This window comes from Danio rerio, chromosome 5, assembly GCF_052040795.2.
Source record: "Danio rerio strain M-AB ecotype USA chromosome 5, GRCz13ab, whole genome shotgun sequence".
NCBI classification, from domain to species: Eukaryota; Metazoa; Chordata; class Actinopteri; order Cypriniformes; family Danionidae; genus Danio; species Danio rerio.
In genome coordinates, this window is record NC_141025.1 from 72430963 (window position 1) to 72447760 (window position 16798).

The 16798-nt window shown below is 35.5% G+C and overlaps 1 protein-coding gene across 8 annotated transcripts in view; it reads right to left on the minus strand.

Moving 5' to 3' along the window:
* Positions 1 to 1812: 1812 nt before the first annotated feature.
* The window catches only part of col27a1b (collagen, type XXVII, alpha 1b), a 152800-nt gene continuing 137814 nt past the window's right edge, over positions 1813 to 16798 (minus strand). For 3 of the 8 annotated variants that reach the window (XM_087252176.1, XM_087252174.1, XM_087252175.1), the window contains exons 40-61: positions 15765 to 15818; positions 15543 to 15596; positions 15364 to 15420; positions 15218 to 15271; positions 15063 to 15116; positions 13987 to 14040; positions 13818 to 13871; positions 13627 to 13734; positions 13415 to 13522; positions 12521 to 12628; positions 11676 to 11729; positions 10572 to 10634; positions 10425 to 10478; positions 10299 to 10334; positions 8449 to 8466; positions 8316 to 8351; positions 8156 to 8182; positions 6626 to 6688; positions 6307 to 6475; positions 4754 to 4863; positions 3862 to 4080; positions 1813 to 2595 (exon numbers count right to left, since the gene is read on the minus strand). In XM_087252176.1, the coding sequence (XP_087108302.1) occupies positions 2449 to 2595; positions 3862 to 4080; positions 4754 to 4863; positions 6307 to 6475; positions 6626 to 6688; positions 8156 to 8182; positions 8316 to 8351; positions 8449 to 8466; positions 10299 to 10334; positions 10425 to 10478; positions 10572 to 10634; positions 11676 to 11729; positions 12521 to 12628; positions 13415 to 13522; positions 13627 to 13734; positions 13818 to 13871; positions 13987 to 14040; positions 15063 to 15116; positions 15218 to 15271; positions 15364 to 15420; positions 15543 to 15596; positions 15765 to 15818 (1701 nt within the window). In that variant the 3' untranslated portion in view covers positions 1813 to 2448. 8 annotated transcript variants of the gene reach the window in all.

A 16798-nucleotide genomic window follows, 5' to 3' on the forward strand; every position in this document is an offset into this window, starting at 1 on the left:
TTCTCTGGCTTTGAGTATATGTGTGTTATGGTATCTGAGGCTTTTTTTGTCAGACCTGCTGGCATACACACATACATATGATCAACACAGGCTCATTGGAAATACATGCTTCAGCCACAAACACATACTTCATCACACATTTGAATGCAGTTTAATTAATTAAGTTAATTAAGTTAAATGAATTATACGGGACAGTATGAAGTCACCAACTCCTGTTCCTTTTCACACTAATGATATTTATAGGGACATCGATTATTTGTGTGTAGTTATTTACACACCTTTAAGTAAATATCACAAAATACCTTAACAATGTCCATAATTTGTAATCAAATATGGTCGCTCACTTTGTACGGTGTTGTTTTTGTGATGCAGAGCACTTCGTTTAAGGTCGGGTGAAGCATGTTTCTACAAAAAAAAGATAAAATCCAAGTAAAACTATGTGGTTTTACCTTCACTGTGGCAGTTCTCTTGTATGTTAAATTAGTTTTTGAAAACACTATTGGTTGGATTTAGGTCAGTGGTTTGCTAGGTGATCCATACGACTGAAATCCAGTCTTAGAATGTGTAGCCTAAGTAACATGTTACAGATTCTCAAAACTCTAGACAGCGCCCTCTAGTGGATTTGTCATGTGAAACCTACAACAAAACTGATGCGGAGCAATGTATTTAATATAGGCTGAAAAATGATCAAAATTGGTCTTTTTTTTTTTTGAGATGCTAATGGTCTAATCTGATTCAATGATCTATGCTAAGCTAACAAAGTGGTCCTGTCAGAACTGGAGATTGGCTGAATGGATTCAAAAATGGTTAAAGTCAAATGTTTAATGCTAGGTGACTTGAAAAGTGGTGTGTTTCCTCAAAGTATAAATGTTTGCACGTTGATATATATATATATATATATATATATATATATATATATATATATATATATATATATATATATATATATATATATATATATATATATATATAAATATATATATATATATATATTTTTTTTTTGGATATGTTATATCTTTTCGCTTACGTTCATTTCTGAAAACACTATTGGTTGCGTTTAGGTCAGTGGTTCGCTAGGTGATCTGTCCGACTGAAGTCCAGTCTTAGAATGTGTAGAAAACGTAGCCTATGTAACATGTTTCAGATTCTCAAAACTCTAGACAGCACCCTCTAGTGGATTTGTTATCTGAAACATACAACAAAACTTATCTGGAGCAACATATTTAATGTAGGTGGAAAAATTATCAAAAGTGGTCATTTTTTAATGAGAATCCAGGTGACTTGTAAAATCAGACTATTAAAAATGAGTGGAGTGTTTCTTTGAAGTATAAATGTTCGCACCTTGATATAACTTTTTGGATATGTTATAACTTTTCGCTTACGTTTGTTTCTGAAAACACTATTGGTTGGGTTTAGGTCAGTGGTTCGCTAGGTGATCCGTACGACTGGATTGTAGTCCAGTCTTCGAATGTGTAGAAACATAGCCTAAGTAATGTATTTCAGATTCACAACACTGTAGACAGCACCCTCTAGTGGATTTGTCATCTAAAATGTACAACAAAATGTTAATGTAGAAATGTTAATGTAGGCTGAAAAATGTTCAAAAGTGGTCCTTTTTTAATGAGATGCTAATGGTCAAATCTGATTCAATGATCTATGCTAAGCTAAGCTAAAGATATGTTATATCTTTTCTCTTGCGTTTGTTTCTGAAAACACTATTGGTTAGTGGTTTGCTAGGTGATCCGTATGACAAGTCCCATCTTAAAACATGCAGAAAACGTAACATATTTTAGATTCACAAAACCATAGACAGCGCCCTCTAGTGTATTTGTCATCTGAAATGTACAAGAAAATGTATCTGGAACAACATATTCAGTGTAGGCTGAGGCACATATCGTCAATGAGCCTCGGCTTCCTCTAATAATTAAACCTGAATCAAATGATATGAGTGACAGTAAACATCACTTTTACGTTAAACAGCCAAAAGCAAGATTCATCTTTAAAAAAAAACAATCTGTTCATCCTCTATTGCACTTTACAGAAAATATACACACACACAAACATGTATAAATAAAACACATGATTGTGTATAACTGTAGAATACAAAATAAGTACTTCATTACAAACGTCTTAAATGATCCGTATAGCTTGTCCACATGGATCATGTGCCAAAAAACCCACCTATGAATAAATTAAGACTATCAGAGTTTTAAAAAAGCAGGAGAAACTTAGCTCTGAAAAAAAGAGCAAATGTCATCCTGAGCGGTTCATGTAGAAAGTCTTCTTTTGTTTTTTCAAAAGCTGCTCTGGGTTCCTGGTTCCTCCTGTTAAAGGCTTCAGTACAGGTTTGAGACATGGTGTTCTGAACTCAATACAGCTTTGTTGACGACACAGAAGCTCTTGGATGCCATTGATCAGGGATTTTAAGGCCTCGGTGGTGATTTCTCCTTATAAAAAGCACACAGGGCCCACCTCCAGGTGGTAATGTGAGCCAGGTTTAGTGCTGGGCAAGTTGTAGATCTCCACAATGGGTAGTAAGTTTGGGTCCTGCGTCCGGAAAATGAACTGTGTTTGATGCCATCTACCATCTGTGATCTACATAGGAAAAAAAAGCGGTAGGATTAGTTGTGAAAATGAGGAAGTCTAATAGAGGTGGTAGATTTTTTATAGCCAACGTGAAAATTGCAGCGAATCACTGCGGCGAATTGAAACCAATCCTGCTTTGTGTTCCTTTAAGTGAAGTCTCACAAATTAATTTCGAGAGGAGCACATGATGTGATTGACCACAGCTGGTCCCTATTGGTAATCATTAGCTAGCCAATCGCATTATTCCAAATTTAACATAAATATCCAGCCTAACTTTACTCCCTATCTTCATTTTGGAAAGACCCCCCCCATCATTTTCCTTTGGCTTTTTATTTTAAAACTCCTAGTAAAGAATAATTAAAGTTATTATTATAAATTAAAGTAAATAATTCAAATTTATTGTACAACTTGATAAGGATTATTTTATATAGTGCTTGGATGTGTAAATATCCTGTTGATATTTAGTAATATTGCTGTATCTTTTGCTTCCATAAATGCAGGAGTACCTTAACTCTATGCCAAGTAGTCTAAATGTCATGATAAAACGGATGAAGAAGTCAGCAAGTGGAGTTACTAAACGAATGAATATAATAGTATTTCAAATGAATAGGTTGTGGATAAATTTGGAGAAAACTCATGAAAACATTTGATGAAAATGTTCTCTGGTAAGTATTTCCGCTATCTTGCCAACAACATCTCGTTGCGACATCTTGCATGGTTCTATGGGATCTCGATGACTGCAAGTTACACCTATTACTTACTACAAGTTACGCTCCTTCATATTATGCCTCCGTCTTGCTGTCCGCAGACAGATACACTTGGTTTGACTGGAAGTCTGATTCCGTGGCTCTGTCTCTAGCTCCATCAGGTAGTCTTTCTATGCATGCCCGGGCTCCAATTTCAGCAGTTTTTTTGCGATAGTTATGAGGCGTTTTGGATTCAAAGTGTTCAATGTCACGTCATCCATATTTTTTACAGTCATTAGTCCCACCCTCTCTTCACATTTCGGTTGAGATTACGTCAAACATTGAATGCACATTTCAAAGCAAATCATGGGACCTTAAAATTTCAGTACCAATTGATATGGAGGTTGATACTTTTTTGACAACCCTAAATACTAGAGGTGTAGCCATACTCAAACTGATCCCGAAAAACCACAATACAACACATATGGTATGTGGCAATTGCACGATCTTACTTATGTTGTCTTGTGAACCCCCTGATGCCTGTGAAACCTGGCAGTTGCTAATAAATAAATGATTACAATAAACATACCCAGCACTCATCCTTCAGCAAATCAGGCTCGATGAATCCTCCAGCCTCGATTATCTGTCCATCCCAGGCTTTAAAGTATACCATGCTGGAGGAAGGTGTTTTGGAGTCTTCCGATGCCCAAACGGAGACGTTCAGACAGTGAACGGTGATGATCTGCACAGCCTCAGAGCTCAGGAGGTGGATGAAGTTCATCTGGATCAGACTGACTCCGATCTCCAGCTTTAGGAAAGAAGTAAAAAAACTGATTACCACAAGCAAAGAGACACTTTGAGCAATCTATTCTGCAGAAAAATGGACACAAAAAGCAACATAAGAACTCTTTAAAGGGGGCCTATTGTGCAAAATTCACTTTTAAATGGGTTTAAACACAGTTGTGTGGCAACAGTGTGTTTATATGACCAGCTTCTAATGGTAAAAATTAATTATATTCTTCATAATCAGTTCGTTAAAACAGTCTGCAGAAACACTTTGATTGACATTCTCCCTTTGTACGTGTCATCAGAGGGAGAAAGCCCCGCCCATTAGTGACCATCTCTTCCTCATTAGCATAGGACATTAATCTTGTTTTTTAATCTGCCACAATGCTGACACACAGGCATTAGAAGCTCCTCCCTCTTTTGAAAAGAGCACAATCTCACTTGAATTTAAAGCGACAGTCACTAAAACAGCACAAAGCCTGAAACGGGCGGTTTCAAAGAGTTATAAAACATTAGTTGTGGGATATTTTGAGCTGAAACTTCACATACACTCTATGAACATCAGAAACTTATTTTAGATCTTGTAAAAAGGGGCATAACAGGTCCCCTTTAAACTCAACAGCAATCTTTGGAATGATGCAAATACAGATTCAGTGAAATATATAAAGTTATAGCTGGTTGTGTGCTTTAAAGACCTTGGATGCAGTGACTGGCTTAAGGCAGGTTTGACCTCCACTGGTGAAGCTACAGGTCACTTCAATGTTGTCAGAGGAGCAGCCCAGGTTAGGATCTATCCAATAAGTGCCTGAAATAAAGAAAATGAATGAAATGAACGATCCTACACTTTTCATTTCTATCACATATGACAAACTACAACCACAGTTGGTTATTAGCTGTTTTATTACACTTGCTGACAACTTTAGGTACACCACTTTAAATTTAGATGCAAATGTCTCATTAGTCAATCATATGGCATAACTTAAAGAAACACTCCTCTTTTCCCTAAATTTTACAACTCTCCTAGAGTTAAACTGTTGAGTTTAACTATTTTTGAATCAATTCAGTCAATTCCTGGGTCTGGCAGGAGCACTTTTAGCATAGCTTAGCATAGATCATTGAATCAGATTAGACCATTAGGATCTCACTCAAATAGTTTTTAATTTTTTTCTACTTAAAGCTTGACTCTGTTGTAGTTACATTGCCTATGTTTTTTTCTAGGCTGATATGGCTAGGAACTATAGTCTCATTTTATATAGTTTATATAGTTCATTTAGTTTCATAGTCAAAGAACTTTGTTTGAACTACCATGGTTGCAGCCATAGATATATACACTAGATATCACATACGGACCCTGAGCATGCGTCAATAGCGCTGCAACATTTGTACAGTGCTCCTAGGACAAATGTCATTCAACCGCACTAGTCAAGACAGTGTGCTAATGTGAAGAGGCTAGACTTTAGCACTGTGTACGGGTGTAGTAATGAGCAAACAAAAAAACACAAAACACACAGGCAGAACATTTAATAGTTATATAGTGCTCAACAAGTCACGTTATTGATGATGATACAGTCACCTACTGCATTCACAATTAGGCAAAGGAGCACCAACTCACAGTAAATTCTAGGCTTATGCAAGTTTTGTTCAATAAAATAAGCAAACAATGTTAAGAAATATGACAACAAGATGCTGCGGTGGCAGAAACTTTAATTATTGTCGGCTAAGTGAATGAGTTGTTCATAACGGGGATTCATTCACAAACAAATCCCTTGCTCCGCAGAATGAGAAGTGAAAGCAGGAGAGGAGGTGTGTTTCAGGACTCGGATTAGATCAGATTAAACAGGGAGGGAGAAAAATACATTTCCATGACACAAACATGCTCTTTGTCGGCAATGCCCATGCGGTCACTTATCCATCGATATAGAAAAGTAATGCAAAATTATAATTATAAGTCATTTAAAAAATTTGCGATCACAGATATATTTATATATATGTGTATATCTCAGGCTTTGGATGGCCACAGTCCTCCACTGCACCTTGGTCCCGCATTCATTTCAAAAGAGTGCTACCCTGTACTAAAATGGCGGCTCTGTTGAAGCATTCCTTTTAATAGACAACAGTAGGGTAGGCGACATCTAATGTATATATCTATTGGCTGCAGCAGGCACAATGATATTACAAAGCACTGTTGCGTAGTTACCAAGCTGGGGGCTATTTTCCAGAGCAAAAACAATGCAGTTTACAATCTCACCATCATTCAACCTGTGCTCGCATTCAAGCAGATCCCTGCACATTCTGGCCGGATTCTCCTGCGTTCCCAGCGGGTTTTTGATACTGTGGATCAGGATGCTGAGGTAGTGAAGAGTCTTAAAAATCTCGCTTCCTTGATCCAGCAGTGGAAGGTCAGTATCCTGATACATCTGTGAATTGAATAAGTTGTTAGCTAACATTGTGTCCCTGTTTGCAAAAAATTACAGTAACTGTAGTCACAGAACAGACACAACTCTAATGTTTATTTGCTAATGCCTAAAACTAATCTCTGATAGGTTTCCGACACTGCTTGCACCTACTTCAGATCTTAATGCGGAGCGGGAATCAAAAACATGTAAAGCAGCACCAAGGGCCTCATTTTCCTAAGAGAAAAAAAAATAGAGACATTAGTTTGTTTAGTTTGAAATTAGAATTGATTAGCTTGAAGCTAGCATATATTATGTAATTTTGAATTAGCACATTGCTAACATGTTGTTTTCATGATTTTAATAAAAATAAACATATTGCAAGCATACATTTGTATGTTGCTATTTTCAGTATGAATTAACATGTTGCTAGCATGTATTATCATGTTAAAATGTTTCCAGTATGAATTAGCATGTTGTTAACGTTTCCAGTATGAATAAGCATGTTGTTAGCATGTTTCCAGTATGAATTACCATGTTGTTAGCATGTTTATTTTAGATTAGCATATATTTACCATGTTCCCAGTATGAATTGATATGTTGCTAACATGTTTCTAGTACATATTAACATGCTGTTAACATGACTGTAGTATGAAATAGCATGTAGCTATCATAATTAGCATGTCAGTAGCATGTTTCCAGTATGATTTGCCATGTTGCTAGCATGAATTAGCATGTTAGAATGTTTCCTGTATGAATTAGCATGTTGTTAGCATGTTTCTAGTATGAATTTTCAAGCTGTTCGCATGTTTATTTTTTAGATTAGCATAGTTTTACCATGTTCCCAGTATGAATTGCCATGTTGCTTACATGCTTCTAGTATGAATTATCATGTTGTTAGCATGACTTTAAAATGGATTTGCATGTTTCCAGTATGAATTAACATGCTAACATGTATTAGCATGTTAGAATGCTTCCAGTATAAATTAGCACATTGTTAACATGTTTCCAGTATGAATTAGCATGCTGTTAGCATGTTATCAGCATGAATTACCATGTTGTTCGCATGTTTATTTTATAGATTAGCATATGTATTTTAACCATGTTCCCAGTATGAATTTTCATGTTGTTAACATGATTTTAGTATTAATTAGCATGTTGCTAGCATGTTTCTAGTACATATTAATATGTTGTTAACATTATTTTAGTATGAAATAGCACAAAGCAATCATAAGTAGCATGCTGGTAGCATGTTTCTAGTATGATTTGCCATGTTGCTATCATAAATTATCATGTCACCAACATGTTTCTAATATGATCTAGCATGTTGTTGGCACAAATTTAGTATTGATTAGCATGTAGTTAGCATAATTTTAATATAAGACAGTATGTTGCTAGCATGGATTAGCATGTTGCTAGAATGTTTGTAGTACATGTTAACATGCTGTTAACATTTTTTAGTATGAAATAGCATGTAGCTATCATAATTAGCATGTCAATAACATGTTTAGCTTAGTATATATATATATATATATATATATATATATATATATATATATATATATATATATATATATATATATATATATATATATATATATATATATATATATATATTATTTCTAGTGGTGACATTTAGTAGCATTTTTTTAGTAGCATTTTTTTAGTTCCGTATTGAAGTTTATATCATCAGAGATGTCTTACATGAGAGAAGGCTACAGCAGGAAGCCCCTGTAAACAAATGAGAGAATAAGAAACAAGTATTAAATCCACAAGCTTCAGCTAAATGCAACTCAACCGTGATATTATTCTTCAGTCATAAACGCTATTCATATGCTTGATAAAATGGATTAAGAATACTCACTGGAGGTCCCGGTGGTCCACGAGGACCTGGAGGCCCCTGATGGGAACAAAAAAAAATGTTTTGTTAAAAACATGCCACTTAACTTATGTAAAAAGGTGGTTAGTAATATTTAAGGCGATTGGATCAAACATACCCTGGGTCCCTGAACACCCTGTTTAAAATAAAAGGAAAACCAAAGAATTATACTCTGCAATGAACACTTTTAAAACATGAAATCACTTGGAAGTTGTCATCAAGAATACATTACTGTTCCTGCCAGTTCAGTTAAATGTTTCTTCTAGATCTTGTGTTCATTAAATTTTTGGAATTTGCATGTTGTTAGCATGGTTTTGTTATGAATTTGCATGTTTGCTAGCATGTTTCTAGTATAAATTAGCATGTTTTAACATGTTTCCAGTATAATATATTATAGTATAGTTTCTAGTATTAATTAGCATGCTATTAGCATGTTGCTAGTATAGATTAGCATGTTTTAACATGTTTCCCGTGTGGATTAGTATAGTATAGTATATTGTACTATTGTATAGTTTGTAGTATGAATTAGCATGTTTCTGGTATGAATTAGCATCTTTTAACATGTTTCCAGTAAAGCATATTGTATAGTATAGTTTCTAGTATGAATTAGCATGTTATTAGCATGTTTCTGGTATAAATAAGCATCTTCTAACATGTTTCCAGTATGGATTAGTATAGTATAGTATATTGTAATATAGTATAGAATAGTTTCTAGTATGAATTAGCATGTTTCTGGTATGAATTAGTATCTTTAACATGCTCTCAGTATGGATTATTATAGTATACTATAGTTTCTAGTATGAATTAGCATATTATTAGCATGTTTCTAGTGAGAATTAGTATATTTTAACATGTTTATGGATGAGTATAGTAAATTATATTATAGGATAGTATATCACAGTATAGTATAGTTCCTTGTAAGAATTAGCATACAATTAGCATGTTTCTTGTATGAATTAGCATCCTTTAACGTTTCCAGCATGGATTAGTATAGTATAATATATCACAGTATAGTATAGTTTGTAGTATGAATTACCATTTTATTTGCATGTTTCTGGTATGAATTACCATCCTCTAACATGTTTTCAGTATTGATTAGTATAGAATAGTTTCTAGTATGAATTAACGTGTTATTAGCATGCTTCTAGTGTAAATTAGCATCTTTTAACATGTTTCCAGTATGGATTAATATAGTATAGTATAGTTTCTAGTATGAATTAGCATGTTATTAGCATGTTTCTAGTATGAATTACCATATTTTAACATGTTTCCTGTATGGATTAGTTTAGTATATTATAGTATAGTATAGTATATATTGTATATGACAGTATAGTGTAGTTTCTAGTACAAATTGGCATACTATTAGCATGTTTCTAGTATGAATTAGCATCCTTTAACATAATTCCAGTATGGATTAGTATTGTATAGTATATCACAGTATAGTATAGTTTCTAGTATGAATTAGCATGTTATTCACATTTTTTTTGGTGTGAATTAGCATCTTCTAGCATGTTTCCAGTATTGTATATTATAGCATAGTATAGTTTAGTATAGCTTGTAGTGTGAATTACCATGTTACTAGCATGTTTCTAGTATGAATTAGCATCTTCTAACATGTTTCCTGTATGGATTATGGTAGTATAGTAAAGTATAGTATAGTATAGTATTGTATAGTATAGTAAAGTATAGTAAAGTATAGTATAGTTTCAAGTATGAATTAGCATGATGTTTGCATGACTTTAGTGTGAAATAACATGTAGTTTTCTGTTATGGATAAGCATGTTTTCATTCCACACTAAAAATTGCATGAATGAATAACAGCTGATCCAAAATTTGCAATAACAAAGTGAATAATATGTGAGATTTTCCAATACCTTTTGATTTATAAAGTGGTTTATTAAATAAAATAGGAAATTGGAGAAATTAAATAGGTGCTGACTTAATTAAAAGTTTCCAAAAATATCTTACCATTTCCCCTTTGTTTCCTTTGTCTCCTTGCGGTCCCTAATATAAGAAAGAAGAGATATGTTTTGTGAACCTAATTAGAAAGCACATAAAGAACAAGCTTTGCTGAATGATTCGGATCATACATACTGGGTTACCACTCGGCCCAATGATCCCAACTGGTCCGATGGCTCCTTGCATCCCCTTAAAAGAAGAAACACCTACAGTAGTTGCTGATCAAGAACTCTTCATTCATCTCACTGGTGTTTTCACATCAGTTCTCACAGTGGTACTTACCATTAAACCCTGAGGACCCTTTGGACCCTGTATACCCACTGGACCGAAGTCTCCAGGAGGCCCCTGTAAGTGGCAGAAACTCTTTAGGAGTCAGAAAGGAAGAACAATTGACTGTTTATTACTATTGCCCTTATTCTTTCATGTACGAGAAGACACACCCATTGGCAGATTGTTGGCTCGAGACTTCTGCTTTCATTCACTTCAATTCACCATTAATTTTTAGCCATACATTTTATTATTTATTATTATTTTTAAAGATTTTTAGCTTGTAATGCTGGGTTATGTTTAACATTTTTTTTTATGTATAATCAAAAAACACATGGGCTGCGTCCAAAATTGCATATATCCCTACTATATGTTATGTGAAAAGTAGTATGCGAGCCGAGTTGTATGTCTGAATTGATAGTATTTGAAAAACAGTATACTACAAGTACCCGGGAGTTTCTGAAGTGATACAAGCATTTTTTAAAGGTGACCTGTTATGCAAAAAAATACTTTTTTAACGAATTTAAACAGTTGTCTGGCATCAGTCCGTGAGTATAACCAGCTTCTAATGGAAAAAGTTGATAAATTTTATTCTTTTATAATCACACTTAATAAAAACGGTCTGCCAAAAAACACTTTGATTGACATTCTCCCTCTGCACATGTCATCAGAGAGGGAAAGCCCCGCCCATTAGTGATGATCTCTCCCTCATTAGCATAGGACTTCAGTGTCTTGTATATGAATCTGCTACCATGCTGACATACATGCATTTGTAGCTCCACCCTCTTTTGAAAAGAGCACAATCTCATTTGAATTTAAAGTGACAGTCACCAAAATGGCCCAATTAAAATCAAAACATAAAAGCCAGTACGCTCACCACACACCAGGTACTGGTGGAGTGAAGAGACAGTTATAGAGCCAATTCAGTGGATGGGGATGATGGGTGAGGGCCGATTGGGGGACTTTGGCCAGGACACCGGGGTTACACCCCTACTCTTTACGAGAAGTGCCATGGGATTTTTAATGACCACAGAAAGTCAGGACCTCGGTTTAACGTCTCATCCGAAAGACGACATGATAATGATTTCATGATAATGCTAGAGCAGGAAGTGAGTTTACCTGTGGTCCAAATATTCCAAGAACTCCAGGAAATCCCTGTTCACCAGCATCACCCTAAAGAACAATACAAACAACACAGTAGCAGATCAGCAGGTAGCATCAATCTTCAGTGTGTGCTAAAGACATGTCACTGATGCCATTTATTCAATAACTGTTAAACAAAACGAGTTTTCAGTTTTCAGAAGTTCACACCTAGCTGATTAGTGATTATAAAGCGTGTTTGGCATGCTGTCCCAGGAGAGAGCCCTGAGCTCAGAAGATCCTCGAGCCCAGGGTCTCCCTCCCGTTTGCAGGGCGAGAGGGGAGTTTGAGCTCAGGTAGGTCTCGAGAACTCAATTAGGGATTGATATGGAGAGATCTATTGCGGATTAAGAGCTCATCTACGGTGCCAATTTGGTTTGGTCAATTCACCCATGTCGCATGTCTTTGGACTGCGGGAGGAAACTGGGGAACCCAGTGGAAACCCATGCAAGCACAGGGAGAACATGAAAACTCCACACAGAAACGTCTACTGGCCTGGTAAGGACTTGAACCAGTGACATTATTGCTGTGAGGCAACAGTGCTAACCACTGCGCCGCCATGCCACCCTATCAAGGAAAAGAGAGGGGGAGTAGGGGTGGAAGGGGGGAATCTTCAAGACAAAGATAACTGAGGTAAGAAACTATGGTTATTTATAGCAAGTTAGGAATCATCCGATTGGTGAATCATGCGTTTGCTAATGTGGGACAAGCTGTGATCAATCATAAGAACGTGATTCTCTCCAAATTAGTTTATAAATATAGTTCACTTTGGCTGAAAGCTGTGTTGTGTTGTAAATGGCCCCATAGAGGGAAATCATACTCACAGGTTGTCCTTTGAAGCCTTGGTCGCCTTGTTTTCCAGGAAATCCCATTCCTCCGTTCAGTCCTCTTTTGCCTGGAGGTCCAGTTTGACCAGGAATGCCCCTTTCCCCCTAAGAGAAACAATGAAGCTAAAATCAACTAATGTTGATTGTGTTGATAGGTGTGAGTTGGAGGTGGTTAGAGAAAAACATCAGCTGAGCTGTAGCCCTCTAGAAATTGAGTTTGAGGCCACCGTGATACAGCATCTGAACCATGTCTTCAGGTGTGGTAATATAACAGAAGTATAAACAGAGTAATTGATGATGGGGCATTATTCATCAGTCAATCAGACTCAAGAATTCAACAACCCCCATTAAATAATAAGAATTATTACATGGGTGTCTGGAATACTTGATTCTGATTGGTCAGATGCGACGTTCCAAGGAATGCTATTCAGACACAATAACCGCTAAATAGCTCAGACTCATCCAGGAGCTTCCAATCACGTCAGTGAATACGTTCACATCCATATACTTACATACACATTCTTTGGTATCTGCTTGTCTGTCAGGCCAGGGTTTTTAATTGTTTGGCGCCATCTTGTGGCTGAATAATGTGCAGGTTAGTGTATACTTCATTAGCTGTTTTCGTTTCTGTCAGCTTTGCATTTAATTTAAGAATTAAGAAACTTCTACGGCTCAGAACAATGATTTATGTATAATTTGATAAAGAACATCCAGGATGGTTGTTTTCGCAGAATAAAGCCCTTCAGTCTTATACAGTAGTTCTCCGATTCACGTCGGGCTGCCTATAAACCTGTGAGGCTTTATTCTGTGATAACAACCTCATGGATGTACTTTATCCCCAACAGTGACACACACAAACAAAAGCAAACCATCTATATATAAGCAAAGTACCTTTGGCCCAAAAGAGCCTTGAACTCCTGGTAGACCTGGTGCTCCTGCATTTCCTTGAGGACCCGGTTTTCCAGGCAGCCCAACATCCCCATCATGTCCAAGATCACCCTAATAGGGGAAAAAACAAACCACAACATCACAAACCATATAAAGCACCTGGGCCAAATGAAGGTTTACACTGAGGACATTGAGAATTACATTCATTGTCTTACTGGCATTCCTTTAGCTCCATCTTTCCCAGCAGCTCCATCGGGTCCAGGATCCCCCTCAAAACCCTCTCGACCGATGACCCCTCTGGGCCCAGGAACACCAACAGGACCCTGAATGAAATACACAGTAACATCAGTTGCCGTTTTATTAAGATGTTACTGAAACCATTTCTGGGTTTAGGAAATTTGCTTACAGGAGACCCTCGGTTTCCAGATTCACCACGAGGACTGTTTTTGCCTTTTGGACCCTGAATACAATCAGTTATTCAGTTGAGCCATTAAAATTATTTAAATTAGATGTTTATGTATGTATAAATTAACCATATATGTGTGCACTTGTTTGCATGTTAGTTATTTTCTTACTTTATTGCCTTTAGATCCTTTGAGCCCTGGAAAACCTCTAGGCCCTGAATTCCCCTGTTGTTTTAGAAAGGGAAATACGATGAAAATTAAGAAAACTAATTACGGATACTTAACTAAATAACATAAACTGTAACAAATACATTGATAAATAATATTATTTGATGTTATTTCAGGTAGTTGCGAAGGATTTTTTTTACAATTTTTTTTTAGTTTATAAAAGAAAAAAACAAACAAATGCAAAACAAAACTACCATCATTTAGTGAAAATAAAAATATTGTGACAAAGGATTAATCATGATTATTCAAATCCAAATAAATGTTTTTGTAATTATATAATATACAGTTGAAGTCAGAATTATTAGCCCCCCTTTGATTTTATTTTCTTTTTTAAATATTTCCCAAATGATGCTTAACAGAGCAAGGACATTTTCACAGTATGTCTGATAATATTTTTTTTCTTCTGGAGAAAGTCTGATTTGTTTTATTTCGGCTAAAATAAAAGCAGTTTTGAATTTTTTAAACACTATTTTAAGTTCAAAATTATTAGCCCCTTTAAGCTAATTTTTTTCTCGATAGTCTACAAAACAAACCATCGTTATACAATAACTTGCCTAATTACCCTAACCTGCCTAGTTAACCTAATTAACCTAGTTTAGCCTTTAAATGTCACTTTAAGCTGTACAGAAGTGTCTTGAAAAATATCTAGTAAAATATTATTTACTGCCATCATAGCAAAGAGAAAATAAATCAGTTATTAAAGATGAGTTATTAAAACTATTATGTTTAGAAATGTGTTGAAAAAAATCTTCCCTCTGTTAAACAGAAATTGGGGAAAAAATGAAACAGGGGGTTTAATAATTCAGGGGGGCTAATAATTCTGACTTCAACTGTATGTGTATGTAAATACAAATTTCCTAAAAATCTAAAACTATATATTTACATATTTATATATAATTTGTATTAGATTTAAATATTTTATATATTAATAATAAATATCTAATTTACAAAACTATAAAGCATATCAGTGCTACTTAAATAACACAGGTTTAAAGATGTATAAAGGTAGATTTACTCACAGGGACTCCAGGAGCCCCCTCTTTTCCTCTTTCTCCTTGAACACCTTCAAGGCCCTTAAAATTGACAAAATCTATTTTAGAATTGAAATTCAAAATCTGATATATAAAGTATTTTTGTTGGTGTCCAATTTTGGTGATATTTTTTGGATACTCACGGGGTATCCAGGGTCACCAGGTTCTCCTCTGTCTCCTCTGTTGCCAACAGGTCCCTTTGACCCAATGAAAAATCAAATATATTGATCAGGTTGGCACCCGATATTCTCCAAAACTAAGTTAAAATATATTTAATGGACTGACTCACGATGTCACCAGAAGGACCAGGTAGACCTTCAACCTTCCCGTCATCGCCTTGCTCTCCCTGAAATTTATTTCAGAATTGATTGCAGGACTTTTCCTCCTAAAACATCTGATATGCATTTGGCTGTGTGTTCCGTTATGGCTAATGTGATCTTTTTTTTAATAATGTGTATTTATTTATACCTTTTCTCCTTTTGGTCCCGGGGATCCCAATGAACCTTGTGGCCCTTGATGACCCTAAGGCAAATTTAAAAAAGAAAAGAAATGGATTACAAAACCACTAGCACAAAAAAGCAATGTTAACATTATTTTACATAAAGTAGATCAGCTGTTTTTAAGTTAAAAAAGCTTTATGCTCAAAATAAAACATAAAAATTCTTATAAGCCATGTTTAAAAACACTTACTTCATATCCCGTCAAACCTGGCTCTCCGTGCTGACCCATTTTTCCCGGAGCACCCTGAATATGATAATCAAGAAACTGGAGTTAATTATAGAAACCAAATTTCAAACGCAAAATACAACAACCCTAAATAAATAAATCCTCAAAAAAAATTTTTTTTTACTTTATTTTCACATTAAAATAAGCATCTTTCTGCGGTCTGACAATGATGATAATACTAGTTAAAAATCGAATAAATCTAAAAGTACTGGAAACATGACAGCAACATGCTAATTCCTGCTAGCAACATAGTATTTAAACTAAAGTTATGCTAACAACACTCTAATATATAAAGAAACATGCTAGCAACATGTTAATTCATACTAGAAACATGCCAATAACATGCCAATTTTTGCTTGCAATATGCGAATTCATACTAAAATCATGCTACCAACACGTTTACTCATATTAGAAACATGCTTGCAACATGCTAATTTGTACTGGAAACATACTAGCAACATGCAAAGTCATAGTGGAAGCATACTAATCCAAAATAGAAACATGCTAGCAACATGCATATACTTGTAAGGTATGTTTTGATGCTGATATGCTGGTCTTGCTGGTTTTGCTGCTCTTGATGCTAATCTCAGTGCTGCAGCAAGACTAGCATTGAGACCAGCACTGAAAGCATCAAGACCAGCATCAAGACCAGCAAGTCCAGCATTGACTGCATTAAAACATACCTTACCCGCATATGCTGTTTTTTTCAGCAGGGTCGTAATGGAAACATGCTAACAACATGCTAATCCATAACAGAAACATGCTAATTCATATCTATCTATCGATCGATCGATCGATCGATCGATCGATCGATCGATCTATCTATCTATCTATCTATCTATCTATCTATCTATCTATCTATCTATCTATCTATCTGTCTGTCTGTCTGTCTGTCTGTCTGTCTGTCTGTCTGTCTGTCTGTCTGTCTGTCTGTCTGTCTGTCTGTCTGTCTGTCTGTCTGTCTGTCTGTCTGTCTGCCTTTCTATCTGTCTATCTGT